At 40.5% G+C, this 22,051-nt stretch overlaps 5 protein-coding genes across 7 annotated transcripts; 3 read left to right on the forward strand and 2 right to left on the reverse strand.

Moving 5' to 3' along the window:
- Positions 1-53: 53 nt before the first annotated feature.
- On the reverse strand, positions 54-8,388 carry pug (pug C-1-tetrahydrofolate synthase, cytoplasmic). Of its 3 annotated transcripts, none has more exons than XM_017149557.3 (6): positions 8,240-8,388; positions 4,866-4,937; positions 4,592-4,802; positions 2,601-3,072; positions 502-2,339; positions 54-444 (listed from the first exon to the last, which is right to left on the reverse strand). In XM_017149557.3, exons 1-6 carry the CDS (start codon positions 8,308-8,310, stop codon positions 202-204), a joined length of 2,907 nt encoding a protein of 968 aa, XP_017005046.2. In that variant the 5' UTR covers positions 8,311-8,388; the 3' UTR covers positions 54-201. The 3 variants fall into 3 exon arrangements, with proteins under 3 accessions (XP_017005046.2, XP_017005047.2, XP_044250054.1); XM_017149558.3 differs by lacking the exon at positions 8,240-8,388 and adding an exon at positions 7,748-7,899; XM_044394119.2 differs by lacking the exons at positions 54-444; positions 502-2,339; positions 2,601-3,072; positions 4,592-4,802; positions 4,866-4,937 and adding an exon at positions 6,836-7,082.
- Positions 5,719-6,831, reverse strand: LOC108062763 (probable methyltransferase-like protein 15 homolog). The gene has a single exon (XM_017149563.2). It carries the CDS (start codon positions 6,829-6,831, stop codon positions 5,758-5,760), a length of 1,074 nt encoding a protein of 357 aa, XP_017005052.2. The 3' UTR covers positions 5,719-5,757.
- Positions 8,389-9,018: 630 nt separating the features above from the next.
- Polr2I (RNA polymerase II subunit RpII15) lies at positions 9,019-9,701 on the forward strand. The gene is made up of 2 exons (XM_017149564.3): positions 9,019-9,169; positions 9,224-9,701. Exon 2 carries the CDS (start codon positions 9,236-9,238, stop codon positions 9,623-9,625), a length of 390 nt encoding a protein of 129 aa, XP_017005053.1. The 5' UTR covers positions 9,019-9,169; positions 9,224-9,235; the 3' UTR covers positions 9,626-9,701.
- Positions 9,702-10,130: 429 nt separating this feature from the next.
- LOC108062760 (probable peptidoglycan muropeptide transporter SLC46) lies at positions 10,131-14,926 on the forward strand. The gene is made up of 7 exons (XM_017149559.3): positions 10,131-11,101; positions 13,033-13,146; positions 13,208-13,456; positions 13,539-14,158; positions 14,221-14,338; positions 14,530-14,686; positions 14,756-14,926. The coding sequence occupies exons 1-7, from the start codon at positions 10,678-10,680 to the stop codon at positions 14,880-14,882; spliced, it is 1,809 nt and encodes a 602-aa protein (XP_017005048.2). The 5' UTR covers positions 10,131-10,677; the 3' UTR covers positions 14,883-14,926.
- A 1,177-nt stretch (positions 14,927-16,103) lies between these two features.
- Positions 16,104-17,572, forward strand: Crz (Corazonin). The gene is made up of 2 exons (XM_017149520.3): positions 16,104-16,444; positions 17,224-17,572. Exons 1-2 carry the CDS (start codon positions 16,221-16,223, stop codon positions 17,471-17,473), a joined length of 474 nt encoding a protein of 157 aa, XP_017005009.2. The 5' UTR covers positions 16,104-16,220; the 3' UTR covers positions 17,474-17,572.
- Positions 17,573-22,051: the final 4,479 nt, after the last annotated feature.

The raw sequence follows: 22,051 nt of genomic DNA on the forward strand, positions 1-22,051 counted from the left end.
CTTCACTTTATATTAATTTATGTAAAATATTTTATTTAAGTAAAAGTGTAGTATTTTAAAAGACACCACAAACCGTCAGAATTTATTTTAGTACACAAAACTTTAAAACTTATCTCTATATCAATTTATATACAATTAAATCGAATAATTTTGTAGTATTTTGGAATTTGGATATGCAAATGATTTTGGAATTAGCGCAGCCTAAAAGAGGCCTTCGATTTGTCCGGTTTCCGTGTTCAGATCGATGTCGTATATTGCCGGGCGGGTGGGAAGGCCCGGCATTTTGGTGACCTCACCGCACATGGCCACCACAAATCCGGCTCCAGCCGAAACGTACACATCCTCCACGTCCAGGGTAAAACCCTTCGGGGCGCCCTTGATCTTGGCATCGCCAGTGAATGAGCCCGAAACCTTGGACATGCAGATGGGGAGGTTGCCAAAGCCCTGAAATGCAAAAATATGCCATTAGTGAGGATTATTTATTATTAGAAGTTATCTTACCGCCTCCGTCAGCCGCTTGACTTTTTCCTCGGCCGCCGGCGAGAGCACCACCTTTCCAGCACCGTACATCGTCGTGGCGATCTTGTTCATCTTCTCCAGCAGTGGCAGTTCCACATCGTAGAGCAGTCGGAACTGGTTGCCCTGCTCGCAGGCCTTGATCACGGCATCGGCCAACTCGACGGCTCCAGCTCCTCCGTCGGCCCAATGGGTCGCGACCACGGCGGCGAAGGCTCCAGCCTCCAGAGCAGCCTTCTTGACCAACTCGTGCTCCGCCGGCGTGTCCGCCGAATGGGCATTTAGGCTCACCACCACGGGCATGCCGAAGGCCTTGCCGTTGGCGATGTGCTGCAGCAGATTGGGCAGTCCCTTCTGGACGAGCTCCAGGTTCTCCTCGGTGTACTGCTTGTTTAGAGGTGCTCCTGGGGTAACAGGTGCTCCGCCTCCGTGCATCTTGATGGCCCTAACGGTGGCCACCAGCACCATGGCGTTCGGTTTGCGACCGGAGGTGCGGCACTTGATGTTGCAGAATTTCTCCATGCCGATATCCGAACCGAATCCTGCCTCCGTGCAGACAAAACCATCCTTGCCCACCAGCTTGAGGCCAATTTCATCGGCGATGATGGAGTTGCAGCCGTGGGCAATGTTGGCAAAGGGACCGGCGTGCACCAGCACGGGAGTTCCCTCGAGCGACTGCATCAGATTGGGCTCGAGAGCATCCTTGAGCAGAACAGCTAAAGCTCCAGTGACACCCAGATCGTCGGCAGTAACGGGCTTGCCCTTCCTGTCGAAGGCCACCACCATATCGGCCAGCCGCTGCTTCATGTCCTCCAGGCAGCGGGATAGCGCCAGCACAGCCATGATCTCACTGGCCACCGAGATGGAGAAGCGGGTCTCCCGCGAAATTCCCTTCTCGGTGGGCGACTGGCCAACGGTAATCGATCGCAGATACCGATCGTTGATGTCCACCACGCGCTCCCACATGATGGTCTCGGGATCGATGTCCAGTCGTGCGAAGGATCCGTACTCCTCCTCGGTCAGCGTATCCGGATCGGTCTTGGTAATGCCCAGTTTCTTGAGACGGCGCAGCTGAATGGGGCTGAAAGTCCGCTGACCCTTAACCTTGGGCACCAATCGATCGTACAACGCCTTATCCTTTTGCGTGTTCTCGTGGAAGATGCGGGTGTCCAGCTGGGCGGCCAGCAAGTTATTGGCTGCCGACACCGCATGGATGTCGCCTGTCAAATGGAGATTGAACTCCTCCATGGGAATCACCTGGGCGTAGCCACCGCCAGCAGCTCCGCCCTTGATGCCGAAAGTGGGACCCTGGGATGGCTGTCTCAGGGCAGCCATGGTGTTCCGCTGCTTGTGAGCTCCCAGAGCCTGGACCAGGCCCATCAGCGTGGTGGTCTTACCCTCACCCAGGGGCGTGGGTGTCATGCCGGCCACTACCACATAGTGACCCGCCTCCTTGTCCGCCAGACGCTGCAGCACCGACAGCGAGATCTTGGCCTTCTTGTTGCCGTACAGGGAAACCTCTCGCGCCTGCAGACCGATCTCCTTGGCCAGCACAGCGATGTCCTTGGGCCTCTGGGCGCGGGCAATCACAATGTCGCTGGGCACCGGACGCAGGGGTTTCAGGGGCAGTGGCTGCAGGGACCACTCGCTCCTGATCAGACGCTCCAGGGAACGGGCCGCCGATCGCACGGTGTTCTTCATCAGCATGGCCACCGTCATGGGTCCAACGCCACCGGGCACGGGTGTCAGATGTCCGGCCACCTGGAGAGCCTCCTCGTAGTCCACGTCGCCCACCAGCCGGGTGCCGCTGGCTTTGCTGGCGTCTGAAAGGGATCAAGTGGGGAATTAGGCCGGCTCAGGCTTAAGATCGGTTCACTCCGATCGGGAGCTGTTCCCTAACTAATTCTCGAGAGCATTATTTTTGAAAACAAAATCATTTCTTATCTCCCGGGGGATAGGAAACCCACCAGGGGGTCAACTAGGTTGATAAGCGATTGAGGGAAAGTCAGTGAACAAGTGGAAATGTTTGGAATGTGTTTGGAAGATAAGGAAAAATATATATATAAAGACAAAAGACCACTCACCTGGCTTCACATTGATGCCGCAATCGATGACCACCGCACCGGGCTTTATCCACGAACCCTTGACCATCTCAGCCACGCCGATTCCAACCACCAGGATGTCGGCACTTCGGGTGATCTCCTCCAGGTTGCGGGTCTTCGAGTGGCACACCGTGACCGTGGCATTGGCCCACTTAAGCAGCTCGGCGGCGGGAGTGCCCACGATCTTGCTGCGACCCAGGACCACAGCCCGGGCTCCGGCAATCTCCACTCCCGAGCGGCGGATGAGCTCCAGGCAGCCCCACGGAGTGCAGGGCAGGAATCCGCCAAGGTCACCGATGGCCAGGCGTCCCTCGTTTACCGTGTGCAGTCCATCAACATCCTTTTCCGGGGAAACTGCGTCCGTAATGCGATGCGAGTCGATGGGAGAGTCGCAGTCCAGGGGCATTTGCACTATGATGCCATGTACCCTCGGATCCTCGTTCAGGTCGTTAATCTGCAAGATTAAGTGGATATATATTATGTATGGGTCTTCAATCAGAGCGAATCTTAAAGAGGAATTACATAACAAAAAGTAAGAATCAAAATGAAAAAGATGTCTTTAATATGTTGTAAGATTAAGTGGATATATATATTATATATGGGTCTTCAATCAGAGCGAATCTTAATCTTGTTATGTAATTCCTCTACATAACAAGAAGTAACATAACAAAAAAAGTTTAAAAATTAGCCAATTTGAATATTTTGAATAACAGCGGAGCAATTTAGTTTCGATCCGGCACTTTTTATACCCTTGCAGAGGGTATTATGATTTCAGTCAGAAGTTTGCAACGCAGTGAAGGAGACATTTCCGACCCCATAAAGTATATATATTCTTGATCAGCATCACAAGACGAGTCGATCTAGCCATGTCCGTCTGTCCGTCTGTCCGTCCGTCTGTCCGTCTGTCCGTCCGTCTGTCCGTCCGTTTTTACGCAAACTAGTCTCTCAGTTTTAAAGCTATCGGGATGAAACTTTCGTAAAAGTCGTATTTCTATTGAAGGTAGTATATATGTCGGAACCAACCGGATCGGACAACTATATCTTATAGCTCCCATAGGAGGGATCAAAAAAAAAAAAACGTAAAAAAATTCTAGCTCCGGTGTTTTTTGAAATTTTACCTTCTACTCTTGGGAATATTTTTTTTTATATATTTCTGAATTTCGGTTTTTTTGTTTTTTAAATCGGATCACTATATCATATAGCTGCCATAGGAACGGTCGAAAAATTAAATGAATATTTATGGGAAAAAAATTATATCTTTGTTGGTTTTTATTACATTCCCTTCTACTCTGGGATATGACTATTTTGAAATATTTCCAAAATTCGATTTTAATTTCTAAAAGATCGAACTACTATATCATATAGCTGTGATAGAAACGATCGAAAAATTAATGTGAAATAATAAGAAATTTAACATTTTTGCGATTTGTAAATTAATAGAATGATCTGCAAGGGTATATAAGCTTCGGTTTGCCGAAGCTAGCTTCCTTTCTTGTTGGTTTCAGACATTAATCACTTTTAAAATTGCAAAAAAAATGCATTAATAAAAAAATGAATTGGTTTTTTTCAAGTTTAAAATATTTTTTATCGCTATTAGCAAAAAAGAACCAAATTCAATAAAAATGGGCCAAAGAGCCTACGCGAAAAAAGAGCCAGTTTTGGCTCAAAAGATAATATTTTAATAAAGAAATAAAATAATGATAAAATAATTTTATATTTATCTTCACATTACAATTCGATTCGTATGCCATACGATGCCATACTATGGAATATATGCAATTTTTCAGTTGTTGTAAAATATAATTTATAACCGTGTAATATTTATCTTCATATTTTGATTCATAGCTGAACAATGTATTCAATAAGTTCTCATTTATTTATGTATGGATTCCATACGATATAATTTATGCAATTATTCAGTTGGTCAAACATTGTGTTAACCATTGCATAACCCTCTTCAGTGGAGCACTCACCTTATCGAGCAGTTCCCCCTCGGTGATGGATCGAGGCAGTTGGACGTGGGCAGCATTGATGCCGATTTCGGTAGCTGCCTTGATCTTCATCCGGATATAGACATTGGAGTCCTCGCGTCCGCCCACCTGAACGATCCTCAAGCCAGGGGCAAAGTCAGCCAATTGTTTGCCCATAGCCGCCACCTCGTTGCGCAGCTCCTCGCGAATGGATCTGTCGTTTGGAGATGGGGTATGATAAACAGGAACATACAATCCCAATGATATGCCCACTCACTTGGCCACCGCCGTGCCCGATATTATTTTGGCTCCGCTCATCTTGACCGCCGGCTCTGCTCGCCACTCTTCGCTGAAAAAACGTAAGCCCGTAAAGTAATTTAGTCCGGATGCCCGAAAATTCCGCCTCACTAGCCACGCCAACTCGGCTCGCGCAATGCAACTGAGCGGCCTATTCCACGGACACCCCTATCTATAGCCTACATAGGTGCTCTATTTCTGTTTAATCCCGCTCCCTTATCAGTCGCCCTCCAGATTATCGGTTTCGGGTTTCTCGCGGGTCACATCTTGCGATTGGCAACCGTGAACAACAAACACCGGCTGACGTATGTGAGCCTAAGAGCCACAACATGACCGATCTCTGGGAGAAAAACAACCGCAGAGGTGGGTATGGTATACATATACCATGGCTGCGATCGTGGAAAACTGCTGGCAAAAGTGATTTCCATATCAAATCCGTTTGCCACTGATATGAAGCACTTGAAGTAACACTCAAAGGTTCAACGAGCTCATAAAACACATGGACTATGGAAGCTATCAGGGAATTGGTAATAAATTTGGTTATAAACATACAGCTATTATCTCAAAACAATTTTCCTTTTAATAATTAATTACTGAAATCTTTAGAACCTAAATCCCAATCGATTCCACTGTACCAAACTACTTCTCTACCTGGCAATTAACAGCAATTTCCTAATCTAACTAAACAAAAACCTAAACCATTCTGCACGAGAACCGCAAATAACTCCGGTAAATAGATAACCAGTCCTTATCAGCAGGTGCCAATTGGTTGGGCAGATAAGCAGAGCAGTCCAAACATGCCGAGCATAAAGTGAGATAGAGAGAATAGAGAATTTTTTGGACTAGACCGAGGGAATTTATTGACATGTTAGTTAGTTTGTTTTGACGGCTGCTCTCAGCTTGGCAGATCGACTGCGGGTATTCCTGGCCACCTCCTCGGCATCTGGCACGATGACATGGCGATGGAGTTGCTTCCAGTTCTTCTTGGTCAGGGATTCCAACATTTCCGGTTCGTCTATGGCATAGTGACTGGAGTACTTGAGGGGCAAGGCATTGGCGGCTCCGGCTAAAACATTTCCGTTGATGTGGCGCTTCACGATGGTGTCCTCCAGCGAGTGAAAGGTGATGGTCACCAGGCGACCATCCATACGAAGAATTTCATTGGCCAAAACCATGCCGTAGTTGATCTCGTTCAGCTCGTTGTTTACAAATATACGGATGGCTTGGAAGGTCTTGGTGGCCGAATGGGCGTGTCTTCGTAGCTTATCTTTCCTGAATCCTCCGTCCATGATGTTTTCTACTAAATCTGCCAGCTGCCTGGTGGTCTCAATTTTAAACAGGGCATTGCGTGCGTCTATCAGACCTCTGGCTATCTTCTTAGCCGCCTTCTCCTCGCCGTATGTGCGCAAAATCTTCACCAGATCGCCTTCTTCCACGTGAGCCAACACCTGGGCAGCCGTAACTCCTCCGCCTTGGCCACCATCCATTCGCATGTCCAGCGGTCCGTCCCTGGAGAGGGAGAAGCCCCTGACCGCCTCGTCGAACTGCATGGAACTGCAGCCAAAATCGAAGAGCATTCCGTCCACGGAGTTTTTGGCCAGGCCGTGTTCTTTGAAAAGTTTTGGCAAGTCAGAGAATTTTCCGCGGAGGGGAATCAGCCTGCCCTTGTACTCCTGCGATTCGCTCATCTCGTGGGCCAGTTGGTGGGCCACGGGGTCTCGATCCAAGGCGTAGACCTTAGCCTCGGGACACTTGTCCAGAAGACGACGCGTGTGGCCGCCAGCTCCGAAGGTCATGTCGAAATAGGTGCCTCCAGGAACGGGTTGCAGGTAATCGATGGCTGTGTCGCAGAGCACGGGAACATGGAAAGGGGGTGTTGCTTCATTAGAGTTGGGCCTCAATAAATCCAGTCTCAGTCTAGTGGGGATTAGGAGTCGCTTCATCATGCTGCTACTTCTTCTTGGAGCCCGCTCCCTCGTTGAGATATTGCAGGAACTCGGAGCTCAGGACTTGGCTGCACTGGGCGGCTGTTAGTCCGGTGGCCGTGGATTCGTAGGTGCGCGGATACTTCTTGGCGTAGACGTTGTTGGAGAGCCTCTCCAGAGCTTCGATCTGGCGGTCCAGCCCCTTCTCCGTGGCTCCTTCCTCGAGACTGGTGAGCTTGGTCACCTGCTTGCGAATCTGCTCGCCGAGATCCCTTTTTTTTGGGGTTAAAGGAGAGAAAGTTTAAGTGCATTTTCTGCTAGTGGAGTCGATGTGTGTGTGTGAGTTTTCTGTGACGGATGTTCGTTCCATGCGGCGCAGCTTGTCTAGAGATTCGCTTACTTTTCCGGGAAAGTGTGGAATTTGCTTGAAAAACCACTTGGGTGGTGGGGTAATTGAAAACCATAAAGAGAGCTAACTAACGATCGAGCAAATGCATCCATAAACCTGCCTTGGTACTTTTTTTTTGTATTTAACTATAACTTTCCATTTAAAAATATTCTATTCTACGCCTTTGCTAACAAATAACTAATTTTGTCATTGAATTTTTAAAAATTTGTTTCTTTTTGAACATGTAATTTTTAAAGTACGTACATATATTATTATCTTATCTAAAGTTGGAGAAAATTAAAAATAATAGACGGTCAACTATATTTTTATATGTGAAAACATTCAGAAGCACCAAAAATAATTAATTCAAGATCAGAAAGCCGGTTAAACTTAATAGTTCAATGTACCTATGTATAATAATCCATCTGTATATCATTATCAGCACGATCGCTACCAATTAAGCTATACATACATATAAAGCTATAACAATTATAATATTCAACTTTAAGAATATTAATAATACAAAATCAAAAGGATTCACAAGCTTACTCAAGGTCATGCTCCAAAAGAACTTCCTCCACTTCCAATTGATATGCGAATTTTGAAGCCATGTTCTTTTCACGAAAACAATTAAGTTACCAAGATGTCTGAACGTTCGGAAAACTGGCAAGACAATGTAAGCTCCGTTTAAGCCAACCAAATCAGGTAACTGAAATCCATGATCCACAATTGACCAGGCCAGAATTGGCGAAATAAAACCCACAATCCACAAATCTTTGGATCAGCTGGTGTGGATCCTAAATTTATTGGCGCGCCGGCCGATATAAAACTTTGCATGTATTTTCCTCCCACATTTCTATATTTCCAAACTGATCTGATAAATAATATAGCTAGCAAACATTGCCACAACTTAAGTTTGCATTTAAATACAAACATTAAGAAATCTTAACAATATTTATCTGTTAGATAATCCAAAGTGGTTGCGCCGCCAGAACGAACATTCATGATTCGAGAGTATTTTGAGGCCAATTTATTGCTCACCTGCCGATTTTCGATTTCTCCGCGGGCCACTTTTCAAGTACTTTCAGGAATCTCTGGTACTGCGCCGACATAATTGTTTAAACTTAAAAATTAAAATTAAACAATTGGCATTAGCGCAACAAAAACACGCGTTCAGTGTGGCCGCGGAATAGAGCTGCAAAATAATCGATGGAACCATCGATAGTATCGATGGCTGGCCGCCGGTGACCGACTTCGATATTTTTCAGACTATCACGATAGTTTAAAAAACCATAAATTCGGTGGAATTCTTTATAATTGTTCAGCCATTTTTAATTTGTATGAAACAACATTTTTTTTTCAGATTGCGCGCGCACTGTTTTTTACTTTTACGTCATTGAAATTTATCACAAGCGTTCAGCAGACAAAATTAATCACTGATTACTGATCCATATGTATGGATATGTATTAAAAAGATCTTACTTTAAATTAATCTAATTGCGTTTTAAATTTTTAAAAATTAAAATTTTTAATATTTTAAAGGATTCTCAATGTTTATGTATGAGCGATACTATCGCGATAGTATCGAGGTTAATTCTGCAAACTATCAAAACTATCGATGGGGCCTACCATCGATGTTTTTGCAGCTCTACCGCGGAATTAATAAATACCGTTTACATCAGAAAAATATACTTTTAATACCATTCAAACATACCAAAAATATATAAAACAGCCCTCTGCATTTCAATCTGAATTCTATTAAAAAAATGATTTTGTATGAACAGTTGATCAACAGCTAACCAAAACTAAACAATTCAACAGCTTAGGAAACCGCACAAACAATTTTAATTTTCCGGACAAAAAGAATATTCCTCATAAGGGTTAAGCCAAATAAAGTATATACTGCAAAATCTCTTGGTATATTTTAGCCGACTCGCAACGGTCATACTTATTCATTTCCGCGTAAAAAAGGTAAATAAAACAGAAATAATGGTTAAAATAAAGTAAATTCACAATAAATTAAAGATAATAGAAATCATGACGACTGCCTTTGATGCTGCACACACGGAGGGACCGGGATTCGTGGGCATTCGGTTTTGCCAGGAGTGCAACAACATGCTGTACCCGAAGGAGGACAAGGAGAACAAGATCCTCCTGTACGCCTGCCGGAACTGCGACTACAAACAGGAAGCGGACTCCAACTGCATCTACGTGAACAAGATTATGCACGAAATCGACGAACTGACGCACATTGTGCCGGATGTGATTTCCGATCCCACGCTGCCGCGCACCGAGGACCACGCCTGTCCCAAGTGCTCCCACCGGGAGGCGGTCTTCTTCCAGGCACAAACACGTCGCGCCGAGGAGGAGATGCGACTGTACTACGTGTGCACCAACCAGAACTGCACCCACCGATGGACCGAGTAGAAGCAGATGGCCCATCTGCCTCTAATTGTAGTAGCCCTAAGTAATCGAACCAATATAAAGACACACTGCAATCGCACATCAAATATTCCCACATGGTTTTGCCGCAAAAACATCTCACTTATTGCTCAACACCCTATTGCCGCTCAATAACAACAGCACAGAAAGAAAAATCGATGGTATTTATGAATAATATTTGAGAATTTCACAAATTGCGGATCCGTAACCGAATCGATTTTCTCAATTTACTCAAAATTGTGGTTCCCAACATTTTCATTTGATTTTAAAACAAATCACAATGTTAGTTATTAGCTGAAAAAATATATGAATGTTTTTGTCTTTGATGAAATTTAACCACCTTGATTTATGGTTCATTTACCTATTTATTGCACTTTTCGATTGATATTGAGCACCGCTTTTTTTCTAAGATCAATAGTAATAACAGAGAAAACCAGATACAGTAAATATTGGTTGTAAAAGTATACAACTTAATTTTAAAAAGTATAAGTGTGCAAACTTTTAAATGCGGAAATGTTCATGTATAACGAAAAAAGAAGTTTTAGTAGAATGTTTAGCAGGTTTTGGCACCTATTTAAGCATCATAAAAGTGAAAACCAGATTTCATAGTTATGACGTTAAGCAAGTCAAAGCGCTATTCAACAATTGTACAAAACTTTTTTAACCGATATCTACTGTAAATGTAACTGAGCGCGAAATGATTCTCATCGAAGCGCATGCGAAATTCCATAGTTCGCGGCCCGGTGACAATTCTTCACATTTATCATTGTTCTGCTCTAATCGAAGCTGACAAACACAAAACAAAAAAAAAGAGCCGAAAGCAGCGAAGAAATGATTGAACAAGTTTCTTGTGCGTATCAAGCGGCTGGCCATTTGAGCGGACTTGGCCCGATCCCCGGAGTCGTCGCTAAGTTTAGTCTGAGCTTAGAACTTGGCGCGACGTGTTGATCAAATCGCTGAAATGTGCTAGAGCAAACAAGCCAGCCGAATCGAATAAAAATAATAGTTAAGAGGAATTCATCATTAAGTGCTATAAAATGGCAAAGCCAAGGTCGTCGGGGGATGCTTCTGGCAATGGGAACGGAGGAGCGGATGCGGAGCCCAAGCTCAACTACTTCCAGAAATTGTGGCGCTATCGCCACTATCTGGTCATCGAGCCCTTCTTCTTTTTCTACTTCATGGCCTCCGTCTTCAATGCCGTGGCCATGCAGAATTTCCCATTGGACAAGGCCTGTCGAGTGAATCTGGGATACAACAAGATCGTATGTGACACTATGTTGGACAAATCAGAGCTGGGCATCGAATGCGATGACTTCGACTTTGAGAACACCACACAGGGCGCCACTCCGGATCTTGCTGGCCTGGTGATCGGAGCAACTGGATTCAACTATACGGTCTGCAAGGCGGAACTCGAGGCTCAGATCCTAGCGTCAGATGTCTCCGGCAAACGTGCCCCGATGGGTAAAAATACTCACATATATCATATACATAACACGAGTCGTTCATTAAATATACGCGTTTCGGTTTGGGTCTGGGTTTGGCATTAGCATTGCTTAAATTTCAGGTTTGTGCTTAAATTAAACTCGAATTCTTTTCGCATCTCTACTCCTCTGTATATTAAATCTTGCCTACCCCTTCGGATTTATATCCATAGGTGAGGTGCACTAAAAAAAAATGATATGCTGAATTTTTATTTGAATAGAGTGTTGCTAAAACTGATAGAGCTAAAGAAGAAATTCAAGAAAATATATTTCAAGTGGTCAGGATTTATTTTGAAATTAAATTAATGCTTCTCTTATAAATATGTTATTTTTATAAAAATTCCCTTTCTTACAGTGTACATTTTTTTTTGGAAAGAATCCATGTCTTTTGATGGATGTCGTCGGAAATTAGCGGTTATCCGAACATCTAATTACCTTCTTTAATTGATTCGCTCATGAGTTCTCTTTCGTTTGCTGATGGTGCTAACAAAAATTCCCCCATCATATCGTTGGGTGATTAATTTAGAGCCGCTTCTAAAGGCCTTAGCCTAGTGTCTGTAATCGTAATCGCTTTAAACCTGTTCTTTACATCTATGTGTTTTCGAGTGACTTTCGTGGGTTCACTGCCATTGTCATTGGCATTTCATTCGAGCCACAGATAATATTTTATATTCCCTATTTAGCAAAAACGCTATCCGAAAATGTCATTTGCATAGACGCTACGCGGAATTCCGGTTCTCAGCGGCAGAGAAGTCTTCTTGTTTAATAACTTAAACCAAACACCAGGTTCATTAGAATGCATTGCATCAGAGATCGATAATTGAGGCTTTAAATAATTAAAAATGTCGTGTCATAGATTCCATGGTGAAATTTTATAGTATTCGCATTAAAGGCTTTTATTGTTTAAATGCATGCTTTGGTTGAATTTAATCTTATTGTGATAACGAGTTTCAAAATAAAACAATTCATTAACGTCAGAAATGTAAATCATCTTTAAGAATTCTTAATACTCGAAAAGCTTGTATATATGGTTTTTAAACAAAAGGTTTTAGAAATAGCTCTTTCATAAATGTGTACAATAAACAAATAAAACAAGAAAGGAAGCTACCTTCGGCCAGCCGAAGCTTATATACCCTTGTAGATAAAGTAGTATTTACTCGGTCCAGTTCCGTTTGTAATTAAATTTTGTTTTTAAGTTGTCAAGAATCAAAACGCCTACTTCCTACAGTTACAATGAATTTTCTTATATTTGTTTGAATATTCCTATGGGAGCCTTAAGATATAGTGGTCCGATCCGATCCGATCATCGCGATAGCTTTTAAACTGAGAGACTAGTTCGCATAGAAACGGACAGACGGACAGACGGACAGACGGACATGGCTAGATAGACTCGGCTATTGGTGCTGATCAAGAATATATATACTTTATGTGGTCGGAAACGTCTCCTTCACTGCGTTGCAAACATCTGACTGAAATTATAATACCCTCTACAAGGGTATAAAAATCGCATTAAAAAATTAAGGAAGATTAACTTTATGTTCATGAGAATTTAATAAATTTAAAAATCAAATGGCATATTATTCAATTAGTAATAGTTAGCATCAATACGACTATTTGTATTTATATTTTAGCCTTGTAACCAATAGATATATTTATCCTAATTCTGGAAATATAACAAACATTAGAAGATTACTAGCCAGAATTATATTGATTAAACAATACCTCAGCTTGCTATGTAAAATAGCAGATTATTTTCAAGAACGAGTTATTTTTGTCGTTAAATCCAGTTTTTTATTTTAAACTTGAAACACGACGTGCCAAAATAATTTTTTCTCACGTTGGATACATTCATACCTACATATGTAAATTATACTAAATGAAATAGGTATTAACTCAACAATTTCTCTGTAGCTGCTATTTTCCCACTGATTGTGCTTCTTTTCGCCGGAGGATGGGCAGATCGATACAACAAACGCAAGCCCTGTATGATAATGCCAATTATCGGAGAGGCTTTGTCCTTCACGTGTGAGTAATTAAATTACATGATTATAAATGATAATAATCAATAAATAACTAAATATTTTAGGTCAGATCATCTCTTCAATTTTCTTTGATTCGCTGCCCATGGAGTTTGGTGCCTATTGTGAGGCCATTGTTCCGGCTCTTTTTGGAGGATTGACCTTCTGTCTGATGGCAATTTATAGTTATATCACCATTGCAACGCCTGAAGAGGATCGTGTGTTTCGCTTTGGCATCTTTGCCATGTTTGTAACAGGAGTTCCTTTCATAGGACAACCGATTAGTGGCCTACTCTTCACTACTTTGGGATACACTTGTGAGTTTAATTGTTTTTAAAATATTAACTATTAAGCATATGTTTTGACTTTGTATTAATATATTTTGTACCTTTCTTCTAGGGTCCTTTGCCTCTGCCATTGTATTCCAGTTGATTGCGATATTTTACATTATATTCTTCATTAAAGAGGTGAAGAGTACGCCCAGTACTACCGAGAATGGCGTCCAGCCGAACGATGCACCTCCACTGCCCACCACCTTGCCGCCCAAGCAGCAGGGAGCCGATAATATGGCCTACGAGACGACCAATGTGGATGAAGTGCAGGGAAACAAGAACGTTAACTTCCAACTGACTCCCCATATGGAGCCCAAAGTGGAGGTGGTGCCACCGAAACGCTCGCTCCTCAAGGAACTCTTCGATCCCACTTTGGTGCTGGACTGCATCCGGTTTCCGCTGATCAAGCGACCCAACAACGGCCGCATGCTGCTGATCCTCCTGCTGTGCGCCTACTTCCTGACCGTGGGTCCCACATCCGGCGAGAACGACTATTGGTATCGATTCACCCTGAAGAAGCTCGCCTGGAACGGCAATGACTTCAGTATCTATCTGACCTTGTCCAGTGGAGCCGCCCTGGTGGGCACCTTTATTGGAACCGCCATTCTGAGCAAGCTACTCAAGGTTTCAGACTCAATGATTGGCATGCTGTCCGCTTTGTCCATTGTCTGCTCCCGCGTTCTTTTTGTGAGTAATTAAATATAATGTTAGTTATGCATTTTTAAGTAATATGGTTTTTATTTGTTCAGGCCTTCTCCAGCAGCACTACCTCATTTTACGTGGCAGGAGTGGTGGACATGTTTGTCAGTTTGCGAGTGATTGCTATTAAGACCATCGGATCTAGCATTGTAGCTGGTGATGAGCTGAGTAAGTTGATTATATAAAAGAAATGTTAAATATTTTACAACTTTTTTGTATCTTATTTTTTGTAAGAATATAGAGAAACTTTTAATGGAGTTTTAAACTTTAATATAAATATTTGGTTCCCCTTTTTTATTTAGATGCTTTGTTCTACATTTTTGTATGTTTTTTAATAATCATTCACATGTTAATTTCAGGTAAAATGTACTCCATCTTTGGCATCAGTGAGCCAATTGCGCAGTTCATCTTCCCGCCCATTTTCAGTGAGATTTACAAAAGCACAGTTGATTCATTCCCAGGAGCCATTTGGCTGTTTGGTGAAATCTTTTATATTCCCAATGTCTTGGTCTTTGTGTAAGTACACTTTATAAAATTTAACAAAATAGATTTTAAAAATAATAATAAAAAACTAATTTGATGTAGGGTGTGCTATTTCCTACTGCGGCGTAGAAAGGCCAATGAGGAAAAGAGTGTCGTTGAGCTGGAGCAGAATGGAGCTAATGGAGCCAATCGTGCAAACGTTCCCGATAGCGAAATAACTAGTCTATAACGTAATTAATGCCAGTCCATGTTATATATTTTTTATATTTATAATATAAATTGTATATTTTTGTATATTTATAAATGATTTTTCTATATCCAATATCCAAGCATTATTTAGCATCGAATCTGGTAAGTTTATAGACACAAAAAAAAAAAAAAGATGATAACAAATTATTTGGAAAGTAGTTGTCCAAGACTTAAAAAAAAACAAGAGGGAACGTTATAGTCGGATGCCCCGACTATCAGATACCCGTTACTCAGGTAAAGGGAGTGCGAGGGAGATGGAGATAGAGATAGAAAACGTTGATCACGCATAACTTTTTAACGAATGGTCCGATTTGAAAAATTTCTTCTACATTTCGATAGGTATTGATAAACACAATAAAACTGCATTTTTACTTTTCCAAAATATTAAAATTTTTAAAATCGTATATAAGCGATGGTGGGCGTTAGAGGGGGCGTGGCACCATTTTGAAACAAACTTGCGCTGCGTAGGAATTCCTAAAATCTGCATGCAAAATGCCAATCTTCTAGCTTTTATAGTTTCTGAGATCTCAGCGTTCATACAGACAGACAGACGGACAGACGGACAGACGGACAGACAGACGGACATGGCTAGATCGACTCGGCTAGTGATCCTGATCAAGAATATATATACTTTATGGGGTCGGAAACGCTTCCTTCTCCCTGTTACATACTTTTGCACGAATACAATATACCCTTTTACTCTACACGTAACGGGTATAATAAGTATTTTGATTGATTAAATACCGAAACTAAGTGTATAACTTAACCTCAATACTTTTGGAATAGGCAATGTATTTTTATATTTGTATTCTTTATTGTCCATGCTATTTTTGGCAAATCCCTGCAAATCAATTACCTGAGGCCTTATTCGGACTCTTCACTCCCCCTGGCAATGCGCGCAAATTACTTTTTTCGGGACGAGTAATTTTAGTTTAAGCCTTTGCCGTTTGCCTCCCGTTTCGTGGGTTTCCTTGGGAAAAGTGGTAGTTTTTCAATCAGCAAATGCATTCAGTTTGAGCAGCCAGCTGGCGAAAAGGGGGCTGTGGGCGTGGCCGTATGTGGGCGCTAACTGCCGCCTTGAAACAATTGGGTGCTAATAATCCCCGGTTAATCTAAATAAGTGTGTGTTGCTGGAGGCATTGAAGCAAGGATTCTGAAGGAAAGACACATCAGGCATCCTTTGGCATCCATCGTTTACGGCCCATATAAAAGCCCGACGAGGAGCATCAAAACTTCAGACGCAGCTGAGTTTCCAACGCGAAAGGAACCAATCGAGATTTCCGAGTGTCCTGTTACAAGGACCAATTTCAGCAGAAACATGTTGCGCCTCCTGCTGTTGCCGCTCTTCCTCTTCACGTTGTCCATGGCCTGCATGGGTCAGACTTTTCAGTACTCCCGGGGCTGGACAAATGGCAAGAGATCCTTCAGCTCTGCAACTCCACTGCTGACCAACGGACATTTCCACCGAGATCGAACAAACGAGCTGGGATTTACGGATCTGTACGATCTTCAAGATTGGAGCAGTGATCGCAGACTGGAGCGGTAAGTCAACAAGCTGTGCTCTGAAAAATTAATGGAACAAATGAATGGAATAAATGTACACACAAAAAAAAAACTTGGTAAAATCAACTGTAATAATTGTCAAACAGGCCCCAACCAGCAAAATTGTCAATTCTACTAAGTAAATAGTCATTTCCCAACAACAAAATACACACAATTAGCAAAGACACAAACCCAAAGAAAAAACAAAATACACGTAACTATTTAAATAGTTACGTAACTATCTTTGTTGGTCAATTTTACCAAGCAAATTTTTTTGTGTGTACTCATTTCTGCAGTGTTAACGTTAAAAGAAAATAATCCATATTATTATAAAGATTGTAACGGTTAAAATTGCGATACTCGAAAGTCTTTACAAAATATCTTTCCTTTTGTTTTTTAACTTTAAAAACTTAAATTTAAAAACCTTTATTTCTTGAAAGTTACACACAAAAAAAAAACTTGGTAAAATCAACTGTAATAATTGTCAAACAGGCCCCAACCAGCAAAATTGTCAATTCTACTAAGTAAATTGTCATTTTACAACAACAAAATACACACAATTAGCAAAGACACAAACCCAAAGCAAAAACAAAATACACGTAACTATTTTAATAGTTACGTAACTATCTTTGTTGGTCAATTTTACCAAGCAAATTTTTTTGTGTGTACAAAATTGGACAATCTAATTTGTTAATTTGTAATACAGCGTCTTTATTTGAATTTTATTTCCCTAATATCTTAAGAATTGATAACAATAATGCATTATATTCTTCTTACAGTTGTCTGTCGCAACTCCAACGATCATTGATTGGTCGAAACTGTGCCCCTGGATCGGACTTCAATGCCAACCGAGCAGATACAGATTCTGAGAGCAATCCCCATCCCAGACTTACCAACATTAATAACGAAAATGTTTTGTATTCAAATGCCAATATCCCGAACAGACATCGCCAGTCGAACGAACTCCTCGAGGAGCTGACTGCCGCTGGTGGAGCTTCTCCTGATCCCAATGTGTTTGGAAAACATTAGCCCCTACCTTTACAGACCATTGAAATTGAAATATATTGTTAAACTAGCAAAAAATGCTACAAAAATGTAAAAAAAAATTGATTAAACAGTTTAATAAAATTGAGTCTTTTTAATGAATATCATATGTCAGTTATCTCGAGTGCTAATTGAATTAAGAATTGGCTTTATGTCGGAAAAAAGTAACGACATGAAACATAATTAGATAGTTAACCATTGTTTTACACTTTTTAATCAGATGACTAAATCAGAAAAGGAAAGACTTGTTTTTGTGTGAATAAATATTTTGAATAAATATTTGTATACTTTGCTATTTTTCCGTAAAAGAATATTGTTAAGCATTTTCACATTGTTTAAAGTAAAAACAGATTGAATAAAAAAAAGCGTGCCTTTTGCCTTTTTGACCTGCCTTTTTGACCTTTGTCAATATACCAATGAACAATTGAGCAGTTATTATTTTGAAAATAATATTTCATTTTCTGCCCTATGCTATGTCATGTCTAACAAAATCCAGTGCATCCAGTGAATCCATGTACTATATATACTAAAATGTTAAATTAAATTCGTTAGAATTATTAGTATTTTTGGAATCAACTAAGCAGGTCACGTTTATTATTTTAATTTAATTTAATTTAAAGACATTTCGTATGCATTTTAAATATTTGAAAACATACAAATACACCTATATAAAATATATACAAAGGTTTTTGTATCAGATTGAAAATTGTTTTTATGCGTGTGGAGTTATCTGCTGTTTCCAGAATTTATTTATTTTACCCACCTTTCCGCCAAACTTTGAATTACCTGTGATTTACTATCGCCATCCCGGACCTATCGATAATCGTTTCCTGTGACTTGTCACGAATAGTTAAGAATATTCAATAATCGGCAGTTATCGAAAGATATTATTGGCGCACAAATTTTAAAAGTAAGGTTTCAGAAACCCACTTATGGAAAGGTGGCATGCCAAAATATATGGTTTCTTTTGCTATTATGTTAATACAAGAGATGTTAGTAGGTACCTATCAAAAGTTAAAACAAACGGCCCCTATTTGTTATTTTAAATTAGTCATATTTTGATTGTACTTAAGATAGCTTTCTGTATTGTGACCATAATTCAGTTTAAAGTTTAAACTTCATATTAAAAATAAGAACCCAAAGCCCTTTGTTCCCAATTCGGCTAATCTAAGCAAAGTTCACAATTCGGTCGTTAATCACATTGAGACACAACAAGTGGGCGAAAATATGTGTTTTTTTTTTAATGGCTGTAAATTTGCGTATGCGATTTTTGGGCCCGAAAAGAAAAAAAAGGTACACCCACAAAACTATTATCTACATATTTATTTACCTAAACTTTCCACAAAAAAGGGAGAAATGTGCCCCCAGGGGATTGAAAGGTTGGAAATGGAAAATGTTTAATTTTTTTTAAATTGTAACAAAAACGATGTTTAATTGGTCGAGCAAATCATGCTAATTCTATTAACCGACTTGAGTTTGTCCTTATTTGTCAAGAAATCCCACAAAATGCCTATTCGTAGTCTAAGAAATTGAGTACCGTTTGTCTGCAGTAAATTAAACATCGCGTATCGTCAAAAGAGCCTTACAGATGAAACAAGTTAAGCGAAACTTTTCTGGGATTAGCTGAGATATATATTCAGCAAACTTTTTGACTAACTTCTACTGCTGTTTGATTTTTCTTCTCTTTGCTTAAATGGTCAGTAACTTGATTTAATTGAAGGGCTTCAAAGAGTAATCCGCTCATTTTGACTGCAATGAAACTCGTGTTTCAAAGAGATCCAGCTGGAAGCCAAATATTGTGGTTAAAAAAGCCGGAGAACACTGTTAATTAAATGTTGTAGTGGCGGCGCGATTTCCTCCTTTAATATTCAATAAAGCGTCTGTCGCCGCCATCAAGACGTTCCTAATTATTAATGACTTAAACTTGACCGACACCAAGTTCCTTGACACTCACACAATCGTTTAAGCATGTATAATTGGATGAAACCATCGGTTGTCCGTAACAAGGATAATTGGATGAAATGAGGATGAAAGGCGGGTTGCCTTTTCTGCTCCTCATTAAGTGCCCGTTTACCGTTAAGTCGCCTGTCAAATCGTCGGTGCACAGAAAAAAAAATTGATATGAAATTGCACTCAAGTTAACATTATTTCATATCAAATTTGGGCCGATATTAATTAATGCAAGATTGATATTTCGAACATATCAAGTTGATATTTTCGAGAATATCAAGTTGATATTTTTAAATACCAATTCAATCTTAAGAAAGATTAGTGTTTAAAATAACATTTGAACTTTTTGGTCATCAAAATGATATTTTTTATATCAATTTTTGTCATCAAAATGATATTTTTTATATCAATTTTGTTCAACAAAATGATATTATTTCGTGTATATTAGTACCCCCCAGTAAAACAGAAATTTTTATTTTATATTAAAACAATTTAATTCTAATCATTTCACATTTTTTTGATTCGGTGTACATATGTATAGGTGGGCCAGCAAAATCTTCAATATTTTATTATTTTAGTTTTGCCTGTGACACACACAACGTAAAACTGCGGCCGGCACACACACACACGCACATTCAGAACCGAAATGTCTTTAAATTGTGTGCTAACTCGGCGGCAAAGTTAAAATCACCACAACTTTGTAATGTTTCGACTTAGCACTCAATAAAAAAATAAATTGATTTCATTTGACAATAAAAACACCTTGTTCTCGAATATTTTTGGTCTCAAAGTTGGGCCAGCTGTTTTTGCAGTGCTGCACAATCTCAGTGTTGTAAACTGTGGAACACTATTTCTCCCTTTCGAACTAAATTCGAAACGACATTTGATATTTTTTCATATCAAAGTCATACGATTTCATATAAATTGTAAATATACTTGTTTTAAATACCGAATTCAGTATTTTTTTTCAAAAATTAATATGAAATAAGATCAAAATAATATTTCTTCATGTTAGAATGATATGACGAAACTTGATCCTTAAAAAAGATCAAATTAACCAACAAATATCAATTTGATATTTTGTCATATTTTTTTCTGTGTGGGCTATTAGAAAAAGGGGTGTCAAGAGACGAGTTGTTGAGTCATTGACTTATTACGCAAATCGGACAAAAGAATTTCTGGGCCGCGAGTGGGTGGGATTGAACTCTGTGCTTAATTTAATAAACATATTAATGAGTCCGAAGAAAACCAAGTACTAGATAGACTTAATCGTAAACCTTTAACAGTAAACGGGGCACGTTCAATAAGGGTAATGGACTTTCTCTTTGAAATATTGCCCATTTAGTGAACAGACCTTTAACTACTTCGATATACAAATAATTTATAAGGAATATATAGCTGAGGAACTTCAAATATACGAATAGTTGACGAGGGAAAAATGTATTATATTGCTCCTTAAAAAACGCTCCACACTCGATTACATTACCTCGCGCATAAAAGTGAGTGGCGGGAGTAGCATTTTGACGGAATTCAATCAGCCATAAAGCATCCTGCTGGGCAGGAAATGGAGGCGTTTGCCTACGTGCTTAATTACAAGCCGACACATGAACATTTCGCATACATAAAAAAGTCGAAGACACGTGTTGAAAGCAATTAAAAAGTATGTCAAAGTGGGTGATCAACGTCCCCAAGGACGAGGGACAATTGAGATATAGTAGCTGGCAACACTGTTGCTTTTAAGTGCTTCTTCGGAAAACTAAACTAGTTAGTGGTAGTACGAGTGCCAGGCGGTGTCGAAATAAGATAAGTTTATAATTTAGATTGCATAACTTATATGCTAAACAGAAAATGACAATGTTGACAACAAAGTATAAGCTATCTTAATTAAATCTCGGAGCTATTTTTGTTAGGACTATTTACTGTTTAATTTGAAAAGTAGTTTCGATAGAGTTTGTATTTATTTTAGAGTAGATAATAAAATCAAAACAAAGTGTTCAGGCTGACTACTAACTAACTATATGATCACTAAAATAGCTTAATAAGACTGAGGAAAACTGAGATTGTAATAATAAATCAATTTAGCCATATTCCTTGGTCAGCATATAGCAATAAAAATTGATTTGTTCCAAAATAAGAAAGAAAACCCCTTCCAAGCAGTGGACCTCTTGGGTCGAACACATCTCCTGGCCAGGAACCCCATGGCTAACGTTTGACGGATTTATGGCGAGCAATTTTACGCCCGATTGCCGGCCAAGCGGAATGTCGGGCCACGTTAGCACCTCTTGACATGACATTGAGTGCTCCGTACTCGGATCCTCGTCAACCCGTTTGGCGTCTGGTTTTAAATCGAACAATTAATGTGCAAATAAAACTCATTAAATATTAATTGAGTTCGATAATTACAGCGGTGACGGGGCTTCGCAACATGTTGCTGAAACACCTGAATCGCGGGGGATTCCCCTCTAAAATCCCATTCCCCCATCAATCCGTCAATTTCCTAATGCGTTAGTACACCTTGGTGATTTATTAAGGGGGGTTGGCTTAGGCCGCGCGGTCTGACCCGCCTCATCTGATTCGATTTCCATCATCCTGGCAACATGCCGTACCCGCACG

Source organism: Drosophila takahashii, chromosome 3R, assembly GCF_030179915.1.
Source record: "Drosophila takahashii strain IR98-3 E-12201 chromosome 3R, DtakHiC1v2, whole genome shotgun sequence".
Lineage (NCBI taxonomy): Eukaryota > Metazoa > Arthropoda > Insecta > Diptera > Drosophilidae > Drosophila > Drosophila takahashii.

Coding starts and splice junctions, on each gene's coding strand:
- LOC108062763 (XM_017149563.2), bottom strand. CDS start 6,831: ATGATGAAGCGACTCCTAATCCCCACTAGACTGAGACTGGATTTATTG.
- pug (XM_017149557.3), bottom strand. CDS start 8,310: ATGTCGGCGCAGTACCAGAGATTCCTGAAAGTACTTGAAAAGTGGCCC. Junction 4,938..8,239: donor GAGAAATCGAAAATCGGCAG/GTGAGCAATAAA, acceptor ACGTTTTTTCAG/CGAAGAGTGGCGAGCAGAGC. Junction 3,073..4,591: donor AGGGGGAACTGCTCGATAAG/GTGAGTGCTCCA, acceptor TTAATCTTGCAG/ATTAACGACCTGAACGAGGA.
- Polr2I (XM_017149564.3), top strand. CDS start 9,236: ATGACGACTGCCTTTGATGCTGCACACACGGAGGGACCGGGATTCGTG.
- LOC108062760 (XM_017149559.3), top strand. CDS start 10,678: ATGGCAAAGCCAAGGTCGTCGGGGGATGCTTCTGGCAATGGGAACGGA. Junction 13,457..13,538: donor CACTACTTTGGGATACACTT/GTGAGTTTAATT, acceptor CCTTTCTTCTAG/GGTCCTTTGCCTCTGCCATT. Junction 14,159..14,220: donor TCTGCTCCCGCGTTCTTTTT/GTGAGTAATTAA, acceptor TTATTTGTTCAG/GCCTTCTCCAGCAGCACTAC.
- Crz (XM_017149520.3), top strand. CDS start 16,221: ATGTTGCGCCTCCTGCTGTTGCCGCTCTTCCTCTTCACGTTGTCCATG. Junction 16,445..17,223: donor AGTGATCGCAGACTGGAGCG/GTAAGTCAACAA, acceptor TTCTTCTTACAG/TTGTCTGTCGCAACTCCAAC.